The 27,789-nt window shown below is 50.5% G+C and overlaps 1 protein-coding gene and 1 non-coding gene across 2 annotated transcripts in view; both read right to left on the bottom strand.

Moving 5' to 3' along the window:
• COL22A1 (collagen type XXII alpha 1 chain) overlaps window positions 1-27,789 on the bottom strand; it is a 224,743-nt gene that overhangs the window by 38,738 nt on the left and 158,216 nt on the right. Inside the window, exons 41-46 of the mRNA XM_069600933.1 lie at window positions 18,537-18,572; window positions 17,617-17,670; window positions 16,902-16,946; window positions 12,650-12,697; window positions 5,123-5,236; window positions 4,714-4,767 (exon numbers count right to left, since the gene is read on the bottom strand). Of these exons, the coding sequence (XP_069457034.1) occupies window positions 4,714-4,767; window positions 5,123-5,236; window positions 12,650-12,697; window positions 16,902-16,946; window positions 17,617-17,670; window positions 18,537-18,572 (351 nt within the window). The remainder of the gene's footprint in view (window positions 1-4,713; window positions 4,768-5,122; window positions 5,237-12,649; window positions 12,698-16,901; window positions 16,947-17,616; window positions 17,671-18,536; window positions 18,573-27,789) is intronic.
• LOC138446358 (U6 spliceosomal RNA) lies at window positions 4,141-4,247 on the bottom strand. The gene has a single exon (XR_011259295.1). It is a non-coding gene; the product is annotated as a U6 spliceosomal RNA (small nuclear RNA).

Genomic DNA, 27,789 nt, shown 5'->3' with positions numbered 1-27,789 from the left:
GCCCCAGTCTGATTTTGCTTAAGAGTCATCACCTTCTAGATCTTTCTTCAACACATCAAGCCCTAGAAGACATGGCCCATATCCGACCTAACACTATTCCTCCTGACTTGGAAGGGAGCTGTTTAAGGGCATGCCTGGTGGGACTCTCTCAGGACTGAGGCAGCTGTGGATGAATAGAGACTTCTGAAGAGAGCATGGACTAAATGGCTCTGGGTTGTCTTCTGGGAAGAATGGGATTCCAGGGCCTTTTCTGGCAGTTCTAATAACAGCAAAAGAGGTTTTATCTCCGCCTCCCGGAATTGTCCAGAACCTCCAATGAGGTCTTCTACTCACCTAGCAAGCCCAGCGCCTGCAGTTCCCACCACATGATGTGTGGGCATGTGGACAAAAAGAAAACCATGTTTTTCACGAAGGATAGAATAATCAGCATTTCCAAACTCAAAGGGGCTTTTACATCTGACTCATTAGAAGGTCATGGTCTGATGACCATCTCGCTTCTTCTTCCTCTGCATGGATGGTGATCATAATGGGGGCCACTGTTTTCAGCTTCCTCCCCTTATTCAGTATCTTACGCAGTCTGAAAGCTCCAGAATGAAGCTCTGGAGCTGATGGTGTCATTTACCTCCCCAGACCCAAAATCCAAAGACAGCAGCTGCAAATAAGCAGGAAAAATCTCTGGAGTCCCCAGATGTTGGATCACAGTCACAAACAGTCAAACCTTCCTGATGAAGCCTGTGACCAGTGAATTCCTAGAGCCTCTGGTTATAAAAGACACTAACAATGACCACAAATACTCCACTGTGGGCAGCGTTTTCAATTTACAAATTAATCATGAGGTCCACAAGTCTGACAGAGATCCTGTTTGATAAGCCAAGTTCAACAGAAAGGAAATGAAACAGCCCTCTGTTCTGTTTTCTAGAGAGAGGCATGGATTGAACAAAGAGCATAGAGACAAGCTTGAGTTTGGAGCCAAAAACCAAGGCAAGCCTGTGGGTCCCCAGGCATGATAAACCAGTAAATATTAAAGGAAATCAATGCTGAATATTCATTGGAAAGACCTGTGCTGGTGCTCCAGTATTTTGGTCACCGGATGCAAACAGCTGACTCATTGGAAAAGTCCCTGATCCTGGGAAAGACTGAGGGCAGAAGGAGAAGAGCAGGTTAGAGGATAAGATGGCTGGATGGCATCACTGATGCAATGGACTTGGTCTTGGGCAAGCTCCAGGATATGGTGAGGGACAGGAAGGCCTGCCATGCTACAGTCCATGGGGTCACAAAGAGTTGGACATGACTGGGTGACTGAACAAGTGCGATTCATCTTCCCAGCCACAGTTGGTAAGAAAGGGAAAGCTATTAAGAGTCAGTGCCAGAGGCAGTGAATCAATAGATAGCAGCTTTGAGTCTCCTTGGGTGCTTTCCTTGGTGCTGGTGTTGGTGATAGCATTACTGGGTTTAGTCACTAAGTTGTGTCCAACTCTTGGGATCCCGTAGACTGCAGCCCGCCAGGCTCCTCCTCTATCCATGGGATAGTCCAGACAAGAATACTGGAGTGGGTTGCCATTTCCTTTTCCAGGGTATCTTCCCGACCCAGGAATCAAACCTGCATCTCCTGCTTTGCAGATGGAGTCTTTACTGCTGAGCCAGCAGGGAAGCCCCTCCTGGAGGTGTAACAGCATACTAACCAGCGGGGGTCTGGGACCTGGACTTCAAGAATTCACTTTGACCTACTAGTTTTGTAGTAGTATTGTAATATTGGCATTTAATCTTGCTAAACCTTAGTTTTCTAATATGTAAAGTAGAACACTATCTCCACCTCCAAGGATGATGCTCACCACCATAGGAGATGACATTATAAAGCAGGTAATCTGGTCTTTGGTCCTTAATACACTAGGTATGATGTCTCCTGCAGCTCCCTGAGATCTCACTGTGTAGGGTGACCCTGAGAACAAGGCCACCACAGACTCCCAAGTAGAGAAACAAAACACCCTGTCTTTCAGAAGCAGCACTGATTTCTGTTCTTTTCCTGGATGGAAGCTTTCTTTGACTTTCTCTGACTCTGAAAAGGAACAAACCCTCCCTTGAAGGGAATTATAAAAGAAGAAAGGCAGAGTCATTGTCCCAAGACACCAGCCCTTCAGGAGTGGTTGGGCTGATTGAGAAAACAGTTCCTCCTTAGTGGAGGGAACGCCTTATCTGTTTAATTGATCTGCTTTCCTTTCTCTGAATAAAGGTTATCACATGGCAGAGGTAGAACCCAGAAGCTGGCAAGCTGGCAGCAAAGGTCGCGTACTGAGAATGAGCTGAAATGACCCACCTGCAGAATCCTTCAAGCAAGGAGTTTAGCCACCACTTACGACCTCAGAAAAGAAGCGGAATCTCAGGAAATGGCACAGAGGATGCTCAGCTGTGCCGGTGTCTCCTAGCCTAACACTTTCCCAGGGCAGAACCTCCAGTTCTATCTACCCTGAGACCTGATGTCTTCAGTTCCCAAAGCAGGAGTCTTGGTTTTGTCAAAACCCTATACAACTTCAGAGTCTCTGCACAACAAACATGAGTTCTCTTAACCTGCCAGCCAGGGCCTGGGACACCTGGCTGTTTTCCATCCTGATGCCCCACAGGCTCCCAGCTGGTGTCACATCTCAGCATTTTTGTTTGCCTCCTTACCTTTTAATAGCAAATATAATGGCCCCAACCCCATCTTTCAGGGCTGTGCCTAGGGTGAGGCAAGGGAGCACTCACCCAGGGGCCCCATAAACCTCAGACTGGAGATAAAGAATATGTCAATGACATATTTTTAGAAGTCAAAATTAATGGAAAATGAAGAATTTCATCACCTATCCAATATAAATCTATATCCCTTCCTACTTGAGAACTTCTGAATATGTCTGTATTTAAGCTGGAAAATCGTACCATATGTTTTAAGTGGTAAATTTCTTAAGTGATTAAAAATATTTTTCTTTTCTACTAAAAAATTTATGCAAAATAATGGAAGATGAACAAAATATGAAAATGGAAATAAACACAGGGCTCCGAAGGGGCAGAAATTGCCATGAACAAGGGGACACGATTGAGCACTATCAGGAAAACGAGGGTCTCACATAGGCTGGGTCTCATCTTGACTTAACATTTTGGTATTTTGTTCCTCATGGATCTACTTCATTCATTGTAAACATTTCACAATACTGCATTAGAGTCTCATTTAGCTTGGTTACACCTTCCACCCAGGTCCTCACCTCAGTCTTTGCCCCAGGCACTGACGGAGGGCTTACAACGCGCCAGGCGCAGGTGGGAGCATCGTTGAGCAGTTGTCAGGGCCAGAAGCCCGGAGGGTCTCTGCCCTCCCACAGGTCCTCGTTCACCAGGAGGAACGGGAAGGGCCGGGAGGCAAGAAGCCAGCCCAGGGTCACTGCTGAGACTGGATTCCCACGTCAAGGGTCTTGCTCCTGTGGTCTCTCTCCCACTGACGATTGCATGCTGCAACCCCCATCAGAGGAACCATACCGAGTCCCAGAGAAACACAGTGACATAGTGGCATGCGCGTCCCTGAACGCTGGGGTAGAGTGATGTACAGAGGTCACAGCAGCACAGAGCTGACAAGAGAGAGCCCCCCAGGGCAGCGTGGATGTCTGCTCCCTGCCTACACGCCAGCCTACACACTCTCTCCCCCTTAGCACTGAACACTGACATGACCGAGGGCCTGAGAGCTGCAGCCCTGACGCCTGCCTGTTCCACAACTGCGTGCCAGCTCCCCCCTCCCATGCCAGCCTCCGAGCTCCATGAACCTACAGAGTCATGCTGCCTGTTCCAGACAGGTGTCTCGTCACTCACAGCACAGTGAATGATGCCCACTGCATTTCTATAGCACTTTCCTAATAACACTCTTTTTTAAAATTATTTTTTATTGAAGGATAATTGCTTTGCAGAATTTTCCTGTTTTCTGTTAAACCTCGACATGAATCAGCCATCGGTATACATATATCCCTTCCCTTTTGAACCTCCCTCCCATCTCCCTTCCCAATCCCACCCCTCTAGGATGACACAGAGCCTGTTGGAGTTTCCCGAGCCATTCAGCAAATTCCCATTGGCTATCTATTTTACATATGGTAACGTAAGTTCCCATGTTACGCTCTCCATACATCTAAAAATACGGAACGCTTCACGACCTTGCGTGTCTTCCTTACGCAGGGGCCGTGCAAACCTTCTCTGTATCATTCCGATTTTGGTGTATGTGCTGCCGAAGCAAGCACCCTACTAATCCTTTTCTCAAGTGCTAAGTTCTTTTTCTGTATGATATGTTCAACTCTCACTTCTCTCTGCAGTTGTTTTTATTCACATCATTAGTGGTTGGAGAAAGTGAGGCCCAGAGAGGTCAAAGATTTTGCCTAAGGTCACACAGCAACAATGGCTCAACTCGAATTCAGAGTTATCTGACCCCAAAGTTCACATCACAACCATCACTACACATCCCTATCCAGTAGCTCATCTGTACTTCCAACCACTCAGGTATTTGTAGATGAGCAATCTGAGACTCAACAAGTTCAAGGGCCCATTCCCAAGGTCACTGAGACAGCCGGAGCAAAGGAGAGACCTTGAATGTGGGTTTTCTGATTTTAAAACCATGATCCCGTTACACTGGGCATCACTCTTCCTCAAACTTAGGCTAACCAGTGAGATGAGAACAGATACACGTGAGTTTTATGACGGTTCACTGACCTGTGGTCCAGCTATTCCTGGGGGCCCTGGGAGGCCTCTGGGTCCAGCATCCCCCTGCAGCAGGAACAGGGAGAAAAAAAAGAAAAAACAGCAGGAATAAGTGTCTGGACCCGACATATAGCATCGTCAGCAACACGTCCACTTCCATATCATTCACTCATTTCCCATGGGATTCCCAGGCCCCTGCCTGCCCCTCAGCGTGTCTGAGCAAAGGCGGATGGTGATAGGGTGTGTGGCTGTGCATTCAAGGGTATAACCCACCCCCAAAGTGGTAAATGGTGCAGGAACCAGTCCCCAAGGTGACCCCAATGATCCTCGCCTCCCAGTGCGTACCAGAGAGGCAGTGCTGGCATCTCCAAGATGATTCATTTCGTCCCAATGATAAAAACAAAGTCTCTTTGGTTCCTACCTTTTTCCCTTCTGTGCCTTCTCTCCCTGGCTTTCCTGGCAGACCTTTGTCCCCTTTAAAACCTGGAAGACCAGGGAGGCCTGGGGGGCCCGGGGGACAGTCATTGCACACGTCCTGAGAGAAAGAGTAACACGATAGTACAGTTACTTGGAAAACAAAAGGTGACCCATAGCTCCAACCCCTCCAGACAGGAGGAAGCCAGCAAATGATGAAAAAGCAAACGGGCAGATGGAGTCATTACCCACACAGCCTGTGTCAAACTTCATGTTTCTCTCTCTTTTTCTTAAACTACGTTTCAGCATTGATATATCTGTATTATTACCGCACGTCTCCCTACTTCCAGCCAATGACTGAAATGTAGCCCAAGATCAAGATGTCCAAAGCACATGTACCGATGCCTGTGAACATCTAAAAATATTCACAGTACAGATTGAAAGCAAGCATTTAGTACCGTAAGAAACAGCATGCTTTGTCCCTAAAGCCAGAGACAAAATGATGCTGGAGGCTGGATTCTCTGTCTCACAGGTTTACCTAAGCAGTTTCTGAACAAAGAAGCAAAATAAAGAACCTAAGAGGCAACCCCCTCCCTGAGGTCTTGCTCGCTGTAACACACACCAAGTATCACCTGGCATTCTTTTCAGTCCAAACGAAACTCGCTCAGTCATGTCCAACTTGTTGCAACCCCAAGCAGTATACAGTACCTGGAATTCTCCAGGCCAGAATACTGGGGTGGGTAGCCATTCCCTTCTCCAGGGGTTCTTCCCAACCCAGGGATCAAACCCAGGTCTCCTGCATTGCAGGCGGATTCTTTAGCAGCTGAGCCACAAGGGAAGCCTTTCTCAGTCCAAAGTAGGTATTTAATCAAGGCTCTCTGGAATGGAGCTTTGCTCCTCAGCTCTAAGTTCTGTCCCTGGAGTGAATTTAAAGCCCAGGGAACCAATTCTCGAGCTTGTCTGTGTCATGCCCAGATCTTACAGTTTGGAGCACAGTAAACCCCAAATGAAATTCACTGGCTTGACCACACTCTCGTCCAGCTCACAGGCCAGCGTCTTGGACTGCTCCTTCCTTGTGCTGTCATTGTGCTCAGTCATGTCCGAGTCTTTGAGACCCCATCAACTGTAGACCAGGCAAGCATGCTGGAGTGGGTTACCATGTCTCCCTCCAGGGGATCTTCCTGACCCAGGGATCCAAACCACATCTCCTGCGTCTCTTGCATTGCAGGCGGATTCTTTACCACGGTGCTCGTTCCATGCCTTCACTCTAATCCTGTCTTCTTCCCCAATTCCCTCCTTGTGATCAAGGTTAAATAAAGTAAAACAAGGCTGGCTCTCGGAGCAGTGCCAGATCATTTCCAGAGCGTTCGGCTGTTGTTATGAATTCACGTACTCAGCCAGCGGCTCCCTCGCTGTTGGGCACTGCACTCTTCTGTTTCAAGACCACAGGAAACAGGAAACGGCTGTCTTGAAGAGGTCATGGATCCATGGCACCAACTGACACCAGCAAATGCGCAAACTCGGGCCCTTGGGATGCTCCACTGGAGAGATGGGCAAAGACTTGCTCACGTTCACAGCGGGTGATGTCTCAGGTGACCCGGCACTCATCTTAATCTCTAATTCAGGATGGATGGGCTTTCATCAACAAAAAAGCAACTCTGAGCAGGCCACCGTCCTTTTAGGTGCTCAGTTCAGTTCAGTTCAGTTCAGTCGCTCAGTCGTGTCCGACTCTGCGACCTCATGAATCACAGCACGCCAGGCATACCTGTCCATCACCAATTCCTGGAGTTCACTCAGATTCACGTCCATCGAGTCAGTCATACCATCCAGCCATCTCATCCTCAGTCGTCCCCTTCTCCTCCTGCCCCCAATCCCTCCCAGCATCAGAGTCTTTTCCAATGAGCCAACTCTTCGCATGAGGTGGCCAAAGTACTGGAGTTTCAGCTTCAGCATCATTCCTTCCAAAGAAATCCCAGGGTTGATCTCCTTGCAGTCCAAGGGACTCTCAAGAGTCTTCTCCAACACCACAGTTCAAAAGCATCAATTCTTCGGCACTCAGCTGTCTTCACAATCCCACTCTCACATCCATACATGACCGCTGGAAAAACCATAGCCTTGACTAGATGGACCTTAGTCGGCAAAGTAATGTCTCTGCTTTTGAATATACTGTCTAGGTTGGTCATCACTTTTCTTCCAAGGAGTAAGCGTCTTTTAATTTCATGGCTGCAATCACCATCTGCAGTGATTTTGGAGCCCCCCAAATAGAATCTGACACTGTTTCCAGTGTTTCCCCATCTAGTTCCCATGCTCACGCCTACTCAATCTTTGATGTTTCTTTAGAGGTGTCCTGCTCCAAGAAGCCCTCCTGATTGCTTCACACGGGGGGGTATGCTTCTGCCCCTGAGGACCCAGGAATTCCTGCTACAGAAGCACCTCACTATAGAGTGGTCTCTTTATAGCTCCATGCCCTCCCCCACCAAGCCAAAAAAAAGTGTGAGCTCTTCGAGAACAAAAGTAGAGTTGCTTTATCTCTGCATGTCCGATTTATAGCAAATAATCTTCCACAGAGCATGAGCTCCGTGAGGTGCCCAGCCAACCCAATCAACCACCACCAATTGACCTTCACACGCCTAGTGCCATCTCCCTTTAGTGGGTGGTTTCAGAAGCTGGTTGAAATGTTGAGGGGAACGAAATGTTGGGTATGTGAAGAAATGGCAAATGAGGTGAGTTGAAGGGCACTGTCTTCAGTTGCTGCTGTTTGGAAGGGTGGCAGACTAGGGAGAAACTCTTCTATTCCTAGACCGTCTCTGTAGTTGCTTAAAATAGGATATATCTGTGAAACAGGGCAACCCCAGACACAGGATGCATGGAAGCGGGGCTAGGTTGGCTGCAGAAGGGTGTCCAGACGCAAAGAAATTTTGGACTTGGAGGGTAGAGCGGGATCCACGGCAGAAAGTGATCGCATCTAAGACAAGATCTCACTCTTTTCTCATTTCGTGTCAATTTCTGGCGTGGATAAGTCAGCCTGAGCATGTCTAATTAGTCACACGTCCCGTGAGCTTTGTTCCCTGACGGCCAGGGCAGCCCCCAGACTTGCTAGAGAAGGTGCTGGACTTAACATACAGACCTGGTCCTGGAACCCAGTGCGCACAGGGCAAGACCAGCCCCCAACTCACTCTCTCACTAAGGCTCCCTTTGCCCCTGTGCCCGTGGGACCCCAGCCCCTCCTGACCAGGGGCACCTCACTCATCTGGACATTAGCCCTGGGACCCAGGCGGACTGCCCCCAAACACGTCTCAGTGGCATATTAATTACTGTGAATTAAAGTTACTTAAGAAATGGTCAGTGTAAGACAGATATTGATACTTCTGTCTTCCCTAAAACAGGAAATAAACTGAAAAACAGGAAATAAACCTCTCACGTGAAAGGGGCTTTCCCTGCATTTGGAGGTGGGAGGACACCTTTATCCCCAGAAACAGGGATTTCAGGGCCAAGAAGCCTGTATAAATCTTCAGTTTTAATTTACTACCCTGAACCCAAGCTCTGCTTAAAGTCTTCACTAATTAAGCGCCCAAAGCCTATGTTTCTTTGCCCTGTCAATTCCTCACAAATGTCTTATGTCTTTATCTACGAAGTATGAAAGCTGCCTGTTTTGGCCTCTTTTTGGGTCTCATTTCTAGGAGATATCCATGTACACAAATTAAAACTTATTTTGCGCCTGTTAATGTCTTGTGCCAATGTTTAGTCCCACCACAGGAACTCAAGAGGATCCATAGGTGGAATTTTCTCCCTCCCCATCACCAGCCAGAGTTGTGTGTCCAGCTGGACGGGCTTGCCCAGACCACAGTGAAGCCTCTGCCCACTTGGGGTTCACGGCTACACCTTTCCAAGCCTCAGTCTCCTTATCTGTGAGATGAGAACCTCAGATTCTGGGGAGAAATACATGGCGAGAACACAGGAGTTTCAGCTGTCATGTGCATCCCTGTGGTTTCAGCTCTAATTTTCCTCCCTTTTCCCACTGGCAGATCGGAGATTACCCTGATCATCAATTCTGCTCCCTACTCTTCCACTTAACTGAGTCATCTCAGGCAAGCCACTTTAGTTCCTTGGAGTCACTTCCATATCTGTTAACGAGGCTCTTTCTCCTACCTTGGGAGAGAGTGCAAAATTTAATACATATGAAGCACCTAGCATGTGGCAAGCTCCAGTGTGTAAATGCAGACTCCCCTTTGTCTCCATCCCCTTCCTATTTCCTGAGACATTTTCAGCAAACCCTGTGTCATTGTATTTGGTGCAGGACAGCAGACCAAGCAAGCGCTCAAAACTGCATCACCCTGGACGGATGCTGCGGCCTCTTGCCAGGCACAGAAATCATCTCCAGATCATCTCGTGCAAACTTCTGCTGGATTCCTGAACCTTCAGCACATGTTCATGCCAAGGGTGCAGCCTGTACCTCACACCTTGGGCTGACAGCCAAGGAGCTCACTGCCTGCCTGTTCTGCATCAGGAGGCTGTCAGGAAGCTTGGACACATGCAGAGACGAAGTCACGTAGCAGAGGGGTCGAGCGCATGAGGAACTGGAGCTGGTCCACTGGGAGTGAGTGTTGGCTCTGCCACCATCCAGCTCTGTCACCTTGAACAAGTGTCTGGCCCATCCATACCTACCTCCTGCTCTGCAAAAGGCAGCAGGTAATGGTACCCAAAGTCCATCTAGTCAAAGCCATGGTTTTTCCAGTAGTCATGTATGGATGTGAGAGTTGGACCATAAAGAAGGCTATGCACCAAAGAATTGATGCTTTCAAACTGTGGTGCTGGAGAAGACTCTTGAGAGCTCCTTGGACAGCAAGGAGATTAAACCAGTCAATCCTAAAGGAAATAAACCCTGAATATTCATTGGAAGGACTGATGCTGAGGCTGAATCTCCAGTACTTTGGCCACCTGACGTGAAGAGCCGACTCATTGGAAAAAACCCTGGTGCTGGCAAAGACTGAAGGCAGGAAGAGAAGGGGATGAAAAAGGATGAGATGGTTGGATGGAATCATTGACTCAATGGACATGCGTTTGAGCAAACTCTGGGAGGTGGTGAAGGACAGGGAAGCCTGGCGTACTGCAAGTCCATGGGGTCACAAAGTCAGACATGACTGAGCAACTGAACGACAACAGTAACTGGGTTGTTGGCAGGGATTGGGTGAAACAACATTTACCCTGGGAATCATCTAATGGAGAGGCCTTGAGGAGGACCTCTCGGGCACAGATCCAACCATGGAAGTTTAGTAAACAGGAACTCTTAGAATACGAAGTTTCTACTCAGGCAGGCTTCCAGTGACCAAGAGGCAGCAAATATTCTGTAATGAAAGATGCCTTCTCAGCAAGAGCGGGTTCCCCCACTAGCCACCTGGACCAGACAGCCCATCAGGCTTTAACCGACATCAAGATGGCAGTGGGTGACTATAAACTAGGAGCCAGGACAGTGGCTCTGCAGGCCTGGGCAGACCCACGAGGACCAGGCTCTCATCTACGGAGTTTCCAGGCGAGCACAGCTGTGGGAGGCCAGGGAGTGTGAGGTGCTGCCCGGAATGTAGGTGCTCGCATTCTCTCTGCAGCTCCTGGCAGGTACAGCCTTTGGCAGGTCAGAAGTATCAATTTGACTAAATATCTGTCTCAACGCTGCAGCTGTAAAGCACACAGCAGTCACTCTTGTTATCTCTGCCTTAAAGACTGGGACACTTTGAGGCTGTAATCCTTAAGGGGAGGTGGCGGACAAGAACCGAGGCAAACCCAATGCCTTCCCAGTGGGACAGAATTAGGGGAAAATCACCTAGACTAAAAAGCCTGTACTAAACAGGACTTGAATCAATAGATAGTGATTTCTTGCCATGTCCTGGTTGTAAAAAAAAAAAAAAAAAAATTTCCCTCTTGTCAGTAAAAATCAAGAAAGATTGCTCCACTCCTCATTTTTAAGTAAAATGTATCATTTTCCATCAAGGCATCTCAATGTGTAGAGATGAAAAGCCTCAGGCTTCTGAGGTTTCCTTTTTCCTTTTGCTCTCCTCCCTTGCCCTCATGCAAGAACCAGGTGCTTTCAAATGCCTCCCAAGTGGTTTTTAGAAGACAGGAGATGAGGGAGGGGGCGGTCACACAAAAGGCACTGCTGGGCTCCACCCAAAGTTCAGACCAAGGCTGAGAACAGAGGCAGCAAACGGTCCCCCACGTGTGTGGCCACAGGACCGCTCTTCCGGAAACATGGATCTTACCTGCCCTGTCCTGCCTGTCTCCCTTCTTCTCCGTTCAAGACCCGAGGTCCCTGGCCGAGCTCCCAGGCAGCCAACTCTCCGCGCCCTATCTCAACCGAGCTCTCTCAGCTCCTGTCCCCTGCCCCGGGGAGAAGGTGCTGTGGTTCTGATGATGAGCTCCGACTGTGCTCGGATCCAGACTCCGCCTGGCCAAGGGCCCAGCAGCTCACTCCACCGCTCGGCACCTGCGCCCTGGACCTGGCACCAGCAGGATCCTCCCCCAACCTGCTGGATTCTGCCCAGGACTGTCTTTTCAGAACCCTAGGACGCAGTCCTGTGTGGGGTCCAAAGTAAGTCTCTGGACTCGTTGAGGAGTGGATTCTACTTCCAGAAAGCCGCTGACCCTCATGGTGACTCAGGTTTCTAACAAACAAAGTGCTAGTCACTAAGTCTTATCTGACTGTTTGTGACCCCATGGACTATAACCCGCCAGGCTCCTCTGTCCATGGGATTCTCCAGGCAAGAATACTGGAGGGGGTTGCCATTCCCTTCTCCAGGGGATCGTCTGGATGCAGGGATCAAACCCGGGTCTGCTGCATTGCAGGCAGACTCTTTACTGTCTGAGCCACCAGGGAGGCCCTATAAAGGGTGACACACATCCCTGGGTGGGCCCAAACCACCAACCTTTCGGTTAATCACCGGATGTGCTAACTGCACCAGAAACACACCAGGATAGTCTTACAACCCCCTGGAGAAGGGAATGGTTAACCACTGCAGTGTTCTTGCCTGGAGAATCCCATGGACAGAGGGGCCTGGCAGGTTGCAGACCATGAGGTTTCAAAGAGTCTGACATGACTGAGCGACTAACAAGCAAAACGAGAACATAACTGGTACCAACCTCATGGAGTGATTGCAGACCCGAGAGATGCAGGTGAAGCATTAACCGTAGCACCGCCCGGAAGGATTTCCCGTGACAACGGATCTTATTGTCCAATAAGACAGCCACTAGCCACAGGTGGCAAGTAACTACTTAGGATGTAGCTAGTGTGACCAAAGACAGGCATCTTTTTTTTTTTTTTTCATTAAATTAAACAAGTTTAAATTCACACATGTGGCCAGTGGCTTCTGTGCTGGACAGTGAATTTTAGAGCATTGCTGGCACAGCATGTTCTCAACAAATGTTGTTATAGTTGTTTATACTCTAGCGTAGTTGCTCAGACAAATAAAAAAAAGACCATATTATTGACACCTCCAGTCTCCCCGTCACAACTCTCAAAACGCATGCACATTTATGTTTTTACCTTCACCAAGAGATTTACGTCCCCTGGAGACAGTACTGAAGAGAGGCCCTGTCAAAGTAAAAATAAATAAATACATACACACGAGCGCACACTGCATGTTCCATGCTTCTGCAGCGAGCAGCCTTCAAAATGTGACTGTAACAGGTGACATGTCTACACAGGACACAAAGAGCCTGGTCTACGCCCCACACTTGGGAACCACAGGCAGACTCTTCTGAGCAGTCCTAACTAACATCAGACTTTCTGGTCTGGTCTTCTTGGCCCTTTCTCTCTCCTCCTGGCCCCTCCTCCCTCTTCCATCACCACCAGCAGGTCCTATGGGTACTGTGGAAGACAAAGGGGGCAGGTTGTCCTTTACTCCAGGAGGATAATAGCTGCCGCTACCTGTCATTCACAACCTAGCATGAATCTAAAGTAATTCCTTCAGCTCCCCCAGGTGAAATAGCATTTTAAGCCTCATTCGTCTTTATGAATTGGAAGTCTCTAACTTCAGGAAGGAGAGTTCAGAAATCAGGAGTAATTACAAGGCGTGAAGGAGTCTGCAGGTCACTGAGTTCACACTCAAACCCACAGTGAGTTGGGAAGGGACATATTATGACTGTGGCTGGCCCAGAGCCCAAGTGGAGTGGAGGCTGGGTTCACCCTGGGGTGCAAGGGACATGAAGCTGGGAAGGAAAATGGAAATGCAGAGGCAGATGCTGAAGGGACGAGGGATTCTCAGGTAAGGACTGGACACTGGCGTGCTGCTCTGCAAACTTCTGCACATCGCAGTGGACAAGGAGTGCCAGAGAGCCCACAGTCCAGAGGGAAGGTGGCAGGCTTCCTCCAGAATGTGGGAAGCCTGGGACCACTATTAGACTTGTGGTGGCTGGTTCCTTCTGACTGAGTCCAGGTTTATCCAGTCTAGCCTGTTACAGAGACAATTTCCTGGCTTCCCCACTTTCCCTGACTCCATGGGGTTTCTGCCACATCCTGTGGCTGCAGACAGTGGCAGAGGCATTGCGTAAGTTTGCATAGGATAACCTTGGCACTGGCTGGGTGTACGTCATGCTTCCTAAGCTGAAATGCTCAAGTATTCAATCACTGCCCTGGGTTGCAAGAGGACACCACCTGAGAGAGACTGGGGTCGGACTGAGTCAGAGTCGGAGGTTCTGAAGGGGCCTCTCGCCTACAGGGAAAGCTTGCCTAGGCTGCATCTGCTGGACAAAGCCTAGAACACCCTTAGTTATTGGAGACCGACCCTGGGGAGGAAGGCCAATCCATGCTACATGCTAATTGAGTAAAACTTTAAAAGGGGAGAGGGGTTTTATTTTGACATTGCATGTTTTCCCGGGCAAGTTAATAATGCAAGATTCATACTGTCCAAAATGGGATTTTTTTTTCTTTTACAAATTGGGAGATTTTTATACTGCTGGCCTTGTATTCTTGGGGCTATTTTTCTGCTGTCATTTGAGCCCTCTGTAGAGTTGTTAGAGCTCTATGAGCACGGCTGGGCATCAGTTAGAAGAGAAGAAGGGGTGGATTTCCCATCTAGGTACAGTGTGCCCTGAGGGATAATTTAATTAATACCCTGTTGTGACCCATTTCTGTGGGCCTTCTTAGAGAGGTCTGAATACACAGGAGCAAGGCCGGTGCAGGGGCAGTGGCCAGTCTGTTGTTGACGGGTGGGAAGTGCTGGGGTGAAGAGAGAGAATCTGTGCCCTGCCCAGGCCGTCATTACCTCCTGGGCACCAACCACCTGCTGCCAGGACGCTGGCTGGCTAGTCACAGAGACGTCAGCTACACAGCCACTGATGAAGGGCTGACGTGGAGGTGAGTAAGAATCGCTTCCTGACGGGCTAGCTCTATTTGCTGCTCACACCCGAGAGCTCCCTGTGGGATCGGGCTGAGGCTAGATTCTGGCTGAACCCACAGCTTCGATCGCCTCCTCCCTCACCATGCCCTGTTTTCTTCAATCTTAACAGGTTTCACCTTAATCATTAGGCACAAGAATCTCCACCAAAGGCTCTGCTTCTAGAGCACCCAAGGGTGGACAGGGGGCTCCTGCTACAGGGATTCTAGGGGTGCAGCCCTGGGAAAACCCCGCCCAGGGCCCACTGTCCACCCTCGGGGGGGCTGGTGACTGCAGGAGAGGCTTCGGTTGTCCCAACCCTGAACATTCCCAAGACAGGTCTGGCCTCGCTGCTCTGGAGAGATGGCTACTAAATCCTTGGAATGCCCTGCCTGATAAGAGTGCCTTTGTTTACCCAGGGCCTTGGGCCAAGCAGTTAACAGTGTCCTCCAGGGTGGGGGCCTGGGGCCAGTCTGACCTCTGGGTTTACCCAGGGCCTTGGGCCATGCAGTTAACAGTGTCCTCTAGGGTGGGGGCCTAGGGCCAGTCTGACCTCTGGGAGGGCGGGAGACGGTGGAGTAACCAAGACCACCCAGGGAGGCACGCCTGGTCTGGGTGAGCGTCCCTCGACGGCAACACCCGCTGAATTTCAGACCACTCAGGGTCACCCCCATGGACTTGGATTACACACAACTTCTGGGAGAGCCGAGTGTGGGGAGGGGACACGTGGAGGCCTCAGCCTCGTGTCTCGGAGGCTCCTTCCCTGGGATAAACCATCATCCTGAGTGTAACAGCTCTCCCGAGCTCTGGGAGCCCTTCTGGTGAGTCACTGAACCTGAGGGGAGTCCTGGGGACCCCTGAGAACGTGACTGGTCTGATTATCGAGACCAGAGACCCTGACAGTGACTCAGTAGTACCCGGGACCACGTGGGGGGAGGGTGTTCTGTGAACTTAGAGATAGTAAAGAGAGACCAATGCTCTCTGTCTCTGCCGGAAACCAGCTGAGACATGTCAAGGTGAGCCCATCCTGTCCACTGGACTCTGCGGACGCACTTCTCTCTGCAGAGGTGTCAAGGTCTGGATTTGACAGAGGTCATCTGAACCCCTTCAGCCTTTGGCCTGAACCTTACTCTTCCACCCACTTCACCAGGCCTGGCACTTGGGTACCAGGGTGGATTCTGTGAGCTTTATTTGGCTGCTGCAAATCTGACTCCGTGGAGGAGGAGGAACATATGAATAAGTACCCACAACCTCCAGCGAGACTTTTCCCTCACCCTTCTGGCGGGTCTTAGTGAAGTTTCAGGACCCTTCTAGGAGACCAGGGTGCCCGTCCAGGTGTCTGCTGTTCCCAGCAGCCTGGACAAGGCAGAGACAGACGCTCACGCCCTCAGGGGCGCCTCCAGGTCTTGGGTCTTTGCCTGACTGACACTTGCAGCAGGCCGGGCTCACAGAGCAGACAGACGGCCATCCTGAGGGCGAGCCTCTGCCCAGGGAGTTCCCTGGCTTCTGAAACCAGTCTCGAGGCCTGGGACTCCCCAGTCGTGGCTGCCACTGTCTCCTCCTTCTCGGGCAGCAGGTTTCAAAGGGCTGATTTCTCCTGTATCTTCCCAGAGGCTTTCTGCCCACCCAGACCGGCTCATCCTCACTGTTCCTTCCCTGGAGGGCCCACTGGCAGCCTGGTTAGCTGGCTAAGCCTTTGGAGCATCTCTGGCGTTGGTAACTTAATCTGGGGGCTGGGTTCCCAGAGGGGATTCACTGCACAAGAGGGGAGTCTGCCGGAGCCGAGAGCATGGCCATGCTGCCCGGGACCAGGTGCTCAGGACTGTCTCGTCCTGCGCAAGCTCCTGTAGCTCTCCTTACGAGAGAAGAAAGGAAGCTTCTACTCTAACGGGGGGGAAACCAGAAGGAACCGACAGTACTGAGAAAAAGGGCAAGACACGGGCCAGTGAGGAACTAGCCATGGACAAGAAGTGGCTCCTGTCCATTTGCTCACCTCCAGGTCCCCATCCATCCCTTTCTGTACTGCTCCAAGTCCTGGGGGTATCAGGGACTCCCTGCCTCTGGCGCTCAGGTGAGCTGGCCCAAAGAGAGGCACACGGGGAAACCGGGCGGGGGGCACTGCTCCCCCCCAGCCTCTGGCCAGGCTTCCTGGCAGTGGCTGTGAACCCACAATTTCCACTCCCATCTGGCAGCCCTGTCCCCACCGTTCCCGCTTTCTCTTGGCTCTGAAGATGGGCACAAAGTAGTACTGGCTTCCCTCTGTGTTTATCTCTGGGCATCACAGCCACTTCTGATTAGTTCCCTCCACCCACAGCTCTGTATAAAGCCCCTTCTTAAAGCTTCTTGAGCCATCCGAGTTGCATTTTATTCTGGCTGAACCTCTGATGGTCAAGATTCATCCAGAACAGTTAGATGACATACTGGTTTGCCAGGAGGCCCTCTTTGTCCTGGATTTCCTGGTACACCCTAAAAGAAGAAAGAAAGAAAAACTTCAATTCTGCTAAGCACATAATACTGATCCACTCTGCCCACTCTCTCCTTCAACCTCTCTCTCTGCCAAGTGCAACTCAGGAGAAAACAGATCACCCGATCGTGAAGACTGGCACGAACAAAAACTCACGGCTTCCAACCTCAGCTGAAGACCCAGAGCTTCTCAGGATATATCAACCTGGGCAAATGTTCAGAACAGTAAGCCATCCCTCTCAGAACTCCTTTCCAAAACACAAAATTGAAACTGCGTACGTGTGTGTGCACACGTGGACACACACTCACACATCTGATCTTCAACTCCGGCCATCTTTTTCCAAACCCAGGCAGAAGGACCAACTTTGAACCAGAGGAGGGCAAAACAGCAGGCGGTGTTGTGTGGGATATACCCAGGAACTCACACGGTTCTGACAGCATCACACAGAAGCAAAAGAAGTGCAAGCACACCACACACACTTAGAGGCCACCATGGACAGAGAGGCCAAGCACTCAACATGCTCCTGGGGGAGCGGGCAGGGCTCGGCGCAGAAAACAGCTCCTCCAGCGGTTTCCTGGTCATGGAGGCCGGGGCGGGGGGTGGCGGCAGCGGGGTGGGGGTGGGGGGGTGCGGTCAGCGGGGACACAAGCCACACCCCTTGCCTTTACTTACATCCTGGCCAGCTGGTCCCTGGGGGCCGGGAAACCCAGGTGGGCCTCGAGATCCCTGAAGAAAAAGAAGACATCTCCCAACACTTAAAAACCAAGGGCCCCCTTGCCTGGGTCGGTTCTCCTTGTCCAACTGCCTGGCGCTCTGAGCAATCAGATGAGATGGAGGTATCTAAGAGCAGCCAGGGCTTGAGGAGTGGCTGTCTTCAACACACAAAGAGAACGCTCTGGAAAACCTTCCCCATGATGCTGACTGCCCAGGCCCCCTTCGCAGGCCCCCTTCCTACTCCTGCAGTGAGACGGGCCTGAGCTCACCCCGGGTGCAGGGTTGATTACCAGCCTTGGGGGGCCCACCGGCTGGACAGACTGTGAGAGGCCCAGTGCAGAACCCAGTACTCGGGTGACTGTTAGCTATTTTTTATTGGAAAGTCGTTGCCATCCTGCTGACAATTTCTAGATGGTATCAGGAGTCAGCCCAAATCATCTTTCAATTATGGATCTCACTTCCTGCAGGAATCAATCCTTCTAGACCTTCCCGCCCGCCTCACAGATGAAGAGAGCACCCTCACTGGCTCCTGGCTCTGCAGCTGGGGGCAGTGAAGCTGGGATTCAAAATTACTTCCTCTGGCAACATGATGACATGCGTGAAACCACAGCTGTCCATCCAGAGGGAAGCAGAGGTGGCAGAAAGCAAAGGCAGTGCCAGCCTGCCCAGCTGTCACCGGAGCTCAGGGCACGGACAACCCACCTCCTGACTCCGCCATCCCGCAGGTGAGTGCCTGTATCTTGGAGAGTCTTCACTGTATAACGTCAAAGATTTTTTTTAAACTACTGTCTTTGCTGACCCCTCCAACTTCAAATGGCTTTGATTAGCACATAATTTCTCCCATCAAGACACAGCCCTGTATTTAAGTCATACTGTACCGGAGGACCTTTCTCTCCTGGTGGTCCAGAGGGGCCCTAAGAAACAAACAAACAAGTAAGTAAGCAAACTGGAAGTGAAACGTCTGTTTAAACGTGCTGTGGTGTTTATCTCTAAGGCTGGGTCCTTAAGGAAAAGCTAACGCCCTCCCATCTTTTTTTAAGAAAAAACTTTTTACTTTTGTATCAGGGTATAATTGATTAACAGTGTTGTGATAGTTTCAGGTGGACAGCAAAGGGACTCAGCCATACATATACACGTATCCATTCTCCCCCAAACTCCTCTCCCATGCGGGCTGTCACAGAACCTTGAGCAGAGTTCCCTGTGCTATCCAGTAGGTCCTTGTTGACCATCTATTTTAAATACAGCAGTGTGTACATGTCCACCCCAAATTCTAACTACCCCTTCCTCCCATCCCTTCCCCCAGGCCACCATAAGTCTGTGAGTCAGTTTTGTTCTGTAAGTTCATTTGTATCATTTCTTTTCAGATTCCACATATAAAGGACATCACGTGCTCTGTCCCCTTCTCTGCCCGGCTTACTTCACTCACTGTGACAATCTCTGGGTCCACCCATGCTGCCGCAAATGGCAATGTCATTCTTTTTCATGGCTTCCTGCATCTGTAAGGCACAGTGCCAACCCCTCTCTCATGCGCCCACTATCGCTGTGTGTGGGGATCCTCCTGGAACCTCCTCCACTTGCCCTGCACTGATGCTGCCCCATCCTGGCACCCAGCGGGTGTCTGACGCCTAGCCCATCTCCAGCCCTGGTGCGGAGTGGACCCTGCATTTCAGCATTCTTGTGCTGCACGCCCTGCTTGCTTGGGCGGGATGGGCAGGGGAAGGGGCACATCTAGACTCCCCAGAGTGGGCTGCATGGCTGATGCTGCAGCAGTACCCCTTCCCTCACATGCACGCACACACACACACACACACCACGGTCTGCCATCCCACACGTGTGAGCAGCCTACAACCTGGCTTCCCGAGTTGCACCGAAGATGCGCGCCCTGCCTGAGGCACTATGTCGAGTGTCAGGCCCTGAGTGAGCGGCACTGGCCCTGGGCCCCAAGCCTTCGCATCCACAGAGGAGACGCCGCCCTGCCCTCCTGCCTGGACAAGTTCTCCTTGCCACACGTGGGTTCCCAGTGTAGATGTTGACACCTCTGGACATCTCCCAGGCTTCTCCCATGGGGCTCGTTAGAACCGGTCCCCAGCCCCCAGGTCACCCCGTCCAGGACGGATGGCCTGGTACTGTCATTGCTTCCGGGCCCATCTGCCCTCTCTCCTCTGCCCTGGGGGCGCTCAGCACAGACTCTCCAGGACTCAGCACCACCCTGGGAATAGCCAGACACAGTAGAGCACAGCACACGGCATGCTGCTAAAATTAAAATTTTATGGTGTGAGAACTTGAAAATCAAGTGTTATCATCCTCATCGTTGATGATCAAACAAAGGCTGGAAGAGACAAGGAGACAGCCCACGCCACACTGTGAGTCCCTCCCCAAGTGCGGGGAGTCCCACCACCCGCTCTCGGCCCCAGGCACCTGTGTGTCCCCACACCACGACTCAGTCCCCAGGTGCACAGAGTCCCACCACCCGCTGCTGGCCCCGGGCATCTGTGTGTCCCCACACCATGAGTCACTCTCCAGATGCGTGGAGCCCCACCACCCGCTCTCAGTCCTGGGCACCTGTGTATCCCTGAAGCGGTGCCCAGGAGAACCTCCGAGATACCCAAAGAGGGAGAAGAGCCTTTACACAAAGGCACAGGTCCCAGACAGCACCACAGACCAGGTAACCTAAAAGCCTGCCCATTAAACATGTCCCAGAAATTCCTGATAAGATAAAATAAGCATCATTTTCAGTGTAGAGCTGAGCACTAAACTAGTGGAAACTTCCAGAGGACTAAGTCAAGCAGGTAAGAAGACAGTGGGCTCTGGGCTTCCCTGGTGGTCCAGTGGGCAAGAATCTGCCTCGCAATGCGGGGGTCGGATGGGGCGCTCAGCAGCGGGACTCTGCAACTCCATGGACTTTGGGAGCCTATGGAGCCCCAGAGGGCGCCTCTGTCCATGGAATTTTCCAGACAAGAATACTGGAGTGGGTTGCCATTTCCTACTCTAGTACTTTACTCATATCAACCTAAAAACTCCCCTCAAGAAACACAAACAGCCCTTTTAACCCTCATAGAAGATTTCTTTAAGAGCAATACATGAAATAATTTCCTTATTGAGCTCTGCAGATATTTACTGAGAGCCTCACATACACCAGGCGTGGCAGCCAGGGAACACGGGTTCAATCCCTGCTCTGGGAAGATTCCACAGGCCGCAGTGCAGCTAAGCCTGTGTGCACAACTCCCAAGCCTCTGCCCCGGAGCCCTGGAGCCTCAGCTACTGAAGCCCAGGCACGTCGAGTCCATATTCTGCAACAAGGGAAGCTACCGAAAAGGGGCTGCCCAAGCGCTGCAATCAGGGTGTATCCCCCACTCTCTGCAACCAGAGAAAGCTCTTGTGCAGCAATGAAGATCCAGCGTAGCTAAACATAAATAAGTAATTTTTTTTTTTTTAAGAGGAGACAGTGGACTCAGAATCCCACGCAGAATCTCCCCGACTCACAGATCACTTCCCCCTCCATGAGCTTTCAGGCTCTCGTCAAGCTGAAGGTCAATGGCACCCGGGGACCAATATTCACACATCCAAATTTCATTCCTACCATAGTAGCTCCTTATTGAGGCTGTATACTTACTCCTCAAGGAAAGGGCTTAAGGAAAGTTTATAACTGGCCTGGGTAATGCTGCCAGATTTTAGAGGCACTTTTTGTTTCTAAATTGAACTCCAAGATGCACCTCAAGCATTTGGCTTGTTCATCAGACTAAGCGTTGGATTCCTCTCATCTGTCATTTAATAGAACATCCACATGTGAAGGATGGAATTGGTTGTCAAAAAGGTCTTCATTTCAAATCTTAGTTCTATCAGTTATTAATTGTTTGAGCTTGAGCACATTACTTTGTTTTTCTGAGCTTCAGCTTCCTTATTTATAACACAAAGCTGGGTGATCACCTTGGCTCCTATGATCAGAAGCAGAAGATCCTCTAAGTAGAGAACAGGACTGGTGCCTGGCCTATAACAGGCATTCCCACAGCTATCTTGCTACTATACTTTAAAGAAATAGAGGAGTGTGCTATGGAGGAGTGATTGTGTAACAACTTCCCAATGTCAGTCTAAAATCTGAAGCCTAAATATGTGTTCCACAATAATGACCCTATTTCTGAGATCACGCCCTCTGATGGGTTTGTTCAAGAGTCACTTTACACAACACACATATTTTGGCCTTTGATACCGTGTTCCACTTAAAAGGAACTACGACTCCTTCGAGAAATGACTGATCCCAGATCTGGACAAGGAATATATTCAAATCTGGAACATTCTATCATTCCAAATGGAATCAGGGAAACTACCAACCAGCACCTCTTACATCTGCATTGGCAGGCAGGTTCTTTACTACTGTGGCTCAGCTGGTAAATAATCTGCCTGCAATGTGGGAGACCTGGCTTCGATCCCTGGCTTGGGAAAGACCCCCTGGAGAAGGGAAAGGCTACCCACTCCAGTATTCTGGCCTGGAGAATTCCATGGACTGCATAGTCCATGGGATCACAAAGAGTCGGATGCGACTGAGCAACTTTACCTTTCACTTTTTCTTTACCACTAGCGCCACCTGGGAAGCCTAAAGACTGCTAGGCGTGTGTCAAAAGTACTTAGGGTCAACCCAAAGAGACTCCTATTTGCATAAAATAAGACAATCTGGACAGCAAAAGGAAGAATATCTGCCATACATTAAAACAAACTGAATGTGTTTAACTCTGAGTTTAAAATTATTGATAAAAAACCAAAAACACCTCATTGATCATCTTTGCGAGATACCAGGGAATCAAGTACCAGGGAACCAACTGTGCTCAAACTACCGCAAAATTGCACTCATCTCACACGCTAGTAAAGTAATGCTCAAAAGTCTCCAAGCCATGCTTCAGCAATACGTGAACTATGAAATTCCAGATGTTCAAGCTGATTTTAGAAAAGGCAGAGGAATCAGAGATCAAATTGCCAACATCCGCTGGATCATGGAAAAAGCAAGAGAGTTCCAGAAGAACATCTATTTCTGCTTTCTTGACTATGCCAAAGCCTTTGACTGTGTGGATCACAATAAACTGTGGACAATTCTGAAAGAGATAGGAATATCAGACCACCTGACCTGCCTCATGAGAAACCTGTATGCAGGTCAGGAAGCAACAGTTAGAACTGGACATGGAACAACATCTGGTTCCAAATAGGAAAAGGAGTGCGTCAAGGCTGTATATTGTCACCCTGCTTATTTAACTTCTATGCAGAGTGCATCATGAAACACTGGGCTGGAAGAAGCACAAGCTGGAATCAAGATTGCTGGGAGAAATATCAATAACCTCAGATATGCAGACGACACCATCCTTATGGCAGAAAGTGAAGAGGAACTAAAAAGCCTCTTGATGGAAGTGAAAGAGGAGAGTGAAAAAGTTGGCTTAAAGCTTAACATTCAGAAAACGAAGATCATGGCATCTGGTCCCATCACTTCATGGGAAATAGATGGGGAAACAGTGGAAACAGTGTCAGACTTTATTTTGGGGGGCTCCAAAATCACTGCAGATGGTGATTGCAGCCATGAAATTAAAAGACTCTTACTCCTTGGAAGAAAAGTGATGACCAACCTAGACAGCATATTGAAAAGCAGAGACATTACTTTGCCAACAAAGGTCCGTCTAGTCAAGGCTATGGTTTTTCCAGTGGTCATCTATGGATGTAAGAGTTGGCCTGTGAAGAAAGCTGAGCACCGAAGAATTGATGCTTTTGAAATGTGGTGTTGGAGACGACTCTTGAGAGTCCCTTGGACTGCAAGGAGATCCAACGAGTCCATTCTGAAGGAGATCAGCCCTGGGATTTCTTTGGAAGGAATGATGCTAAAGCTGAAGCTCCAGTACTTTGGCCACGTCATGCGAAGAGTTGACTCATTGGAAAAGACCCTGATGCTGGGAGGGATTGGGGGCAGGAGGAGAAGGGGACGACAGAGGATGAGATGGCTGGATGGCATCACTGACTCGATGGACGTGAGTCTGAGTGAACTCCGGGAGTTGGTGATGGACAGGGAGGCCTGGCGTGCTGTGATTCATGGGGTCACAAAGAGTCAGACACGACTGAGCGACTGAACTTAACTGAGGGAACCAAGTTGTTATTTGAAAATAATTTACAGGAAAACATAATCGGCCTTCCACAAGAAGGGCTCGACTGGGTATCCAAATTGTAAATGAGGGAACACCTCTCCATACAGAAGGACTGGAGCTAATACATAAAAGAACTGATTAAACTAAAAGAGCACCAATTTGCAAGCCTTGCTGTGCTAACTGATCTAAGGCTTGGACATCAAAGGCTGTGAACGTCAAGACAAGACACCGCCAGACGTCAGATACCTCCTGCTGGAAGGATACACAGCCTGTGAAGTCTTGTCAGAAAGATCAAACCTGAATTTGCTCCAGCCTTGAGGCCCAAGTATGGGTGTACAGGAAACACGGGGACCAGGAAGCAATGAGCTATTCTGTGAGCAGAGTCCAGACTGTGGGAAGCTCCATAAGACCAAACAATACATCTTGTTTCATCAATTTAAAAAATATCTAAACTTGAAATTTGATCCCTTCTACCTTGCTCCTCCTCCCATAGATATCTACCTAAAGACACAGCACATTTTATTCTCCATCACCTTTCATCTGAAGGGCTCATGGGTACCAGGCTACATGCTGGGCTCCCGGGGGTTCAAACACTTGCTTTGCCTTTCATCAGCAGCTTGAGCCAGGCCCACTGTCTGAACCTCTCCAAGCCTGAGCTTCCTCATCTGTAAGCTGGACACAATCACAGCTCGGGCTCCCAGGACCCCTGAGAAGACTGCGGAAGGCGATGCATTGAGAAGCCGTGCCTGGGAGCCTTGCCCATTTGTGTAAGTGCTCAGTATGCCTTAGGAACTATTATAGGAACCACAAAAAGCCTTGTTGAGTTTAGAAAGGAGCATTTTCAATTGGAAACGAGAGTAGGAATTTATTTAAAACCTTTTTTCCTTCCAACAACAGAGGAGTCCCCCTGAGACTTCAATCGAAAAGCCAAGATTAGGATATTTGGGATACTCAGCTCCTGGTTATGCAAGGGGCCCTGGGGCCTGGGTTTCCCAGGTGACACTAGTGGTAAAAAACCCGCCTGCCAACGCAGGAGATGTAAGAAACATGGGTTCAATTCCTGGGTCAGGAAGATCCCCTGGAGGAGGGCATGGCAACCGACTCCAGTAATTCTTGCCTGGAGAATCCCATGGAGCCTGGCGGGCTACAGTCCATAGGGTCACAAAGAGTCGGACACAACTGAAGCGACATAGTACATTCACTGGGGTCCGGGGCGGTGCACAGATCCTCCTCTGCAACCCAGGGGACCTCGCGCTGTGCACAGAACAGGATGAGGGCACTGGGAGTGAATGAAGCTGCAGCGCCTGACCTAAGTCCCTGGGGTGACTGCCAAAGGATGCCTGGGGTCCCCAAGTAGCAGCTGGGCGAGATGGGGCCACCTGTCTGTACACACTCCTTTAGAAGGGCAGCAGGCCAGCCTGATCTGGGGATAACACAAGCAGTGGTGTGGTTCTTAGAACCAAAGGAACTGGGCTAAACCAGGGGACAAGGCATATGAACAGAAACAGCAGCGAGACTCGCAAGTCAGTAGTTCAAAAGCAGTGAAGTGTGTGAGACGACCTGGGCACAAAGGAAAGTGTGTCCTCGGTCACTCAGTCGTGTCCGACTCTCTGCGACACCATGGACTATAGCCTGCCAGGCTCCTCTGTCCATGGGATTTCCCAAGCAATGATACTGGAGTGGGTTGCCGTGCCTTCCTCCAGGGGATCTTCCCAGCCCAGGGATCAAACCCACATCTTCTGAGACACTGCCTGCCTTGGCAGGTGGATTCTTTGCTTTTGAACTGCGGTGTTGGAGAAGACTCTTGAGAGTCCCTTGGACTGCAAGGAGATCCAACCAGTCCATTCTGAAGGAGATCAACCCAGGGATTTCTTTGGAAGGAATGATGCTAAAGCTGAAGCTCCAGTACTTTGGCCACCTCATGCGAAGAGTTGACTCGTTGGAAAAGACTCTGATGCTGGGAGGGATTGGGGGCAGGAGGAGAAGGGGACGACTGAGGATGAGATGGCTGAATGGCATCACGGACTTGATGGACGTGAGTCTGAGTGAACTCCGGGAGATGGTGATGGACAGGGAGGCCTGGCGTGCTGCGATTCATGGGGTCGCAAAGAGTCGGACACGACTGGGCGACTGAACTGAACTGAACTGAGCACCGCCTGGCAAGTCTGGCACAAGGAAGGACTATGTAACCGTGAACTCCTGCTTCACTGCTGCCCTGGCTTGGAGAGCAGCTAAGGGCATCTGCTCGGAGCTAGAACGCTGGGGTCCAATCCTAACTCCCCGACGTCCTAACTAGGACTTCAGGCAACTGTCACATCTCTTACGTGGATTCCCTCATTCGTAAAATGAAAGCGAGAACAGGATCTGCTTGGCAGGGTGGCTGGGAGGACTGAGTGAGAGGACGCCCATGAGATAAGTGAGGGGGTGGAGGTGGGTATCTTGCTCAGAGCTGGACGTGGCAAGTGGGCAGGCCATGTGAGCTGCGGTCGTGAGCGCTCCAGCTTTTAGTGGCTTTCACCTCCATTCTTGCTCTATTACTCCCTGGAAGAGCGGGGAGTGGGAAGGAGAATGGCTCCACTCAGCAAACCTGACAGATGCTGCCCCACATCATCAGCGCCACGCTTCCTCTCTCCCGCAGTCCGTAGGTCTGTAAAGGGCTGTGAGCTCGTTTTCTTTGTATGTGAACCCTCAGTGTCTGGGCAAAGTCAGAACAAGTGACTCCAGAGAGGGAACGCTGAAGACAGAAAGGAGAGGCGATTCCAGGCAACGGAGGCTGAGAAAGACGTTAGGGGAGGAGTTGTGTGGCATTTAAAGGTTCAAGGCAAGCTTCTAGGTGTTACTACCAACATGACCGAGCTGCAACCCTCCCTACACCCTTGATCTAGAAACTACTGCTCAGGCTGGGGTCCTAGGGTGCTGCTGGGGGAGCCCCGCCCTCGCTGACCTCAGGCTCAGAGGCTCAGTGAAGTTCAACAGCACTTTGATCTGCCCTCAGGCCTAACTGGGTCATTTTCAAGCTTATCATACCCCGCTAAGGAAGATCACAGGCAACCTTAAGATAAAACGGATGTTTTGTTAATGTCTTGAAGGGAGAAGTTGAAACGCCAAACAATTGCCTCTCAATCCACTCCCCTGCCCAGTGATGCGCAGAGCTTGGCAGAGAAAGCCTCGGGCTCCCTTCCAGGGAGGATAAGTGCTGCTCCTGGATGCCCAAGCCTTGGAGCACAGAGCCACAGGAAGAGGGACCAGAGGAATCCAGGCTTAATGTGAGGAGGTGATGGAAATGAGCAATCCCACCCACGCTGGGGAAGCTGCAGGCCAGCTGAAGCAGAGGAAGAGAGCTGGCTTCGGAGGACTGGAAGCAATGGTCCTGGCCCTGGACTAGCTGTGCGACACCAGCCAAGTCTCCTCACTTCTGAGCCCCAGACAGTTTACCTGGAGAACACTGAAGGAGCAGACACCTTCAGTACGAGTGTGACCGCTCACTGGTGTCTGACTCTCTGTGACCCCATGGACTGTAGCCCACCAGGCTCCTCTGTCTGTGGGATTTCCCAGGCAAGAAACCTGGAGCAGGTTGCCATTTCCTCCTCCAGGGTATCTTCCCAACCCAGGGACTGAACCTGCGTCATCCTGCATTGCAGGATTCTTTACCACCAAGCCACCTGGGAAGCCCTAGACACCTTCAGTGACCCTCTCCAGCACCTCTGGGCACGCACCCATCTGGCAGGTTCTGGGTGAAGTGCCTTCCCTGAGGCATCTATAGCCACGAGAGGATGCTTAACCCGAGTTCCGGTCCCCCACTACCCGCGCACCCCGGAGCAGCCCTCACTGACTCCCACCAGGAGTCGACCCTGGCTGTGCCTCAACCTTTGCAGAACACCTCTGCAGCTGCACCAGCATCTCCAGGGCCTTGCCAGGGGATGATGCCACTCCCCAAGGGGTGATTTCTGAGATAATTTCCCCCAATAAACCCACAGCCCTTGAATTCTGATCTCGGGAGATGCTAATGCAGAAG

The sequence above is a fragment of the Ovis canadensis genome, chromosome 9, assembly GCF_042477335.2.
Source record: "Ovis canadensis isolate MfBH-ARS-UI-01 breed Bighorn chromosome 9, ARS-UI_OviCan_v2, whole genome shotgun sequence".
NCBI lineage: Eukaryota > Metazoa > Chordata > Mammalia > Artiodactyla > Bovidae > Ovis > Ovis canadensis.
Note: the sequence above shows the minus strand (reverse complement) of the source record. Positions and strands in the feature narration are given on the sequence as shown.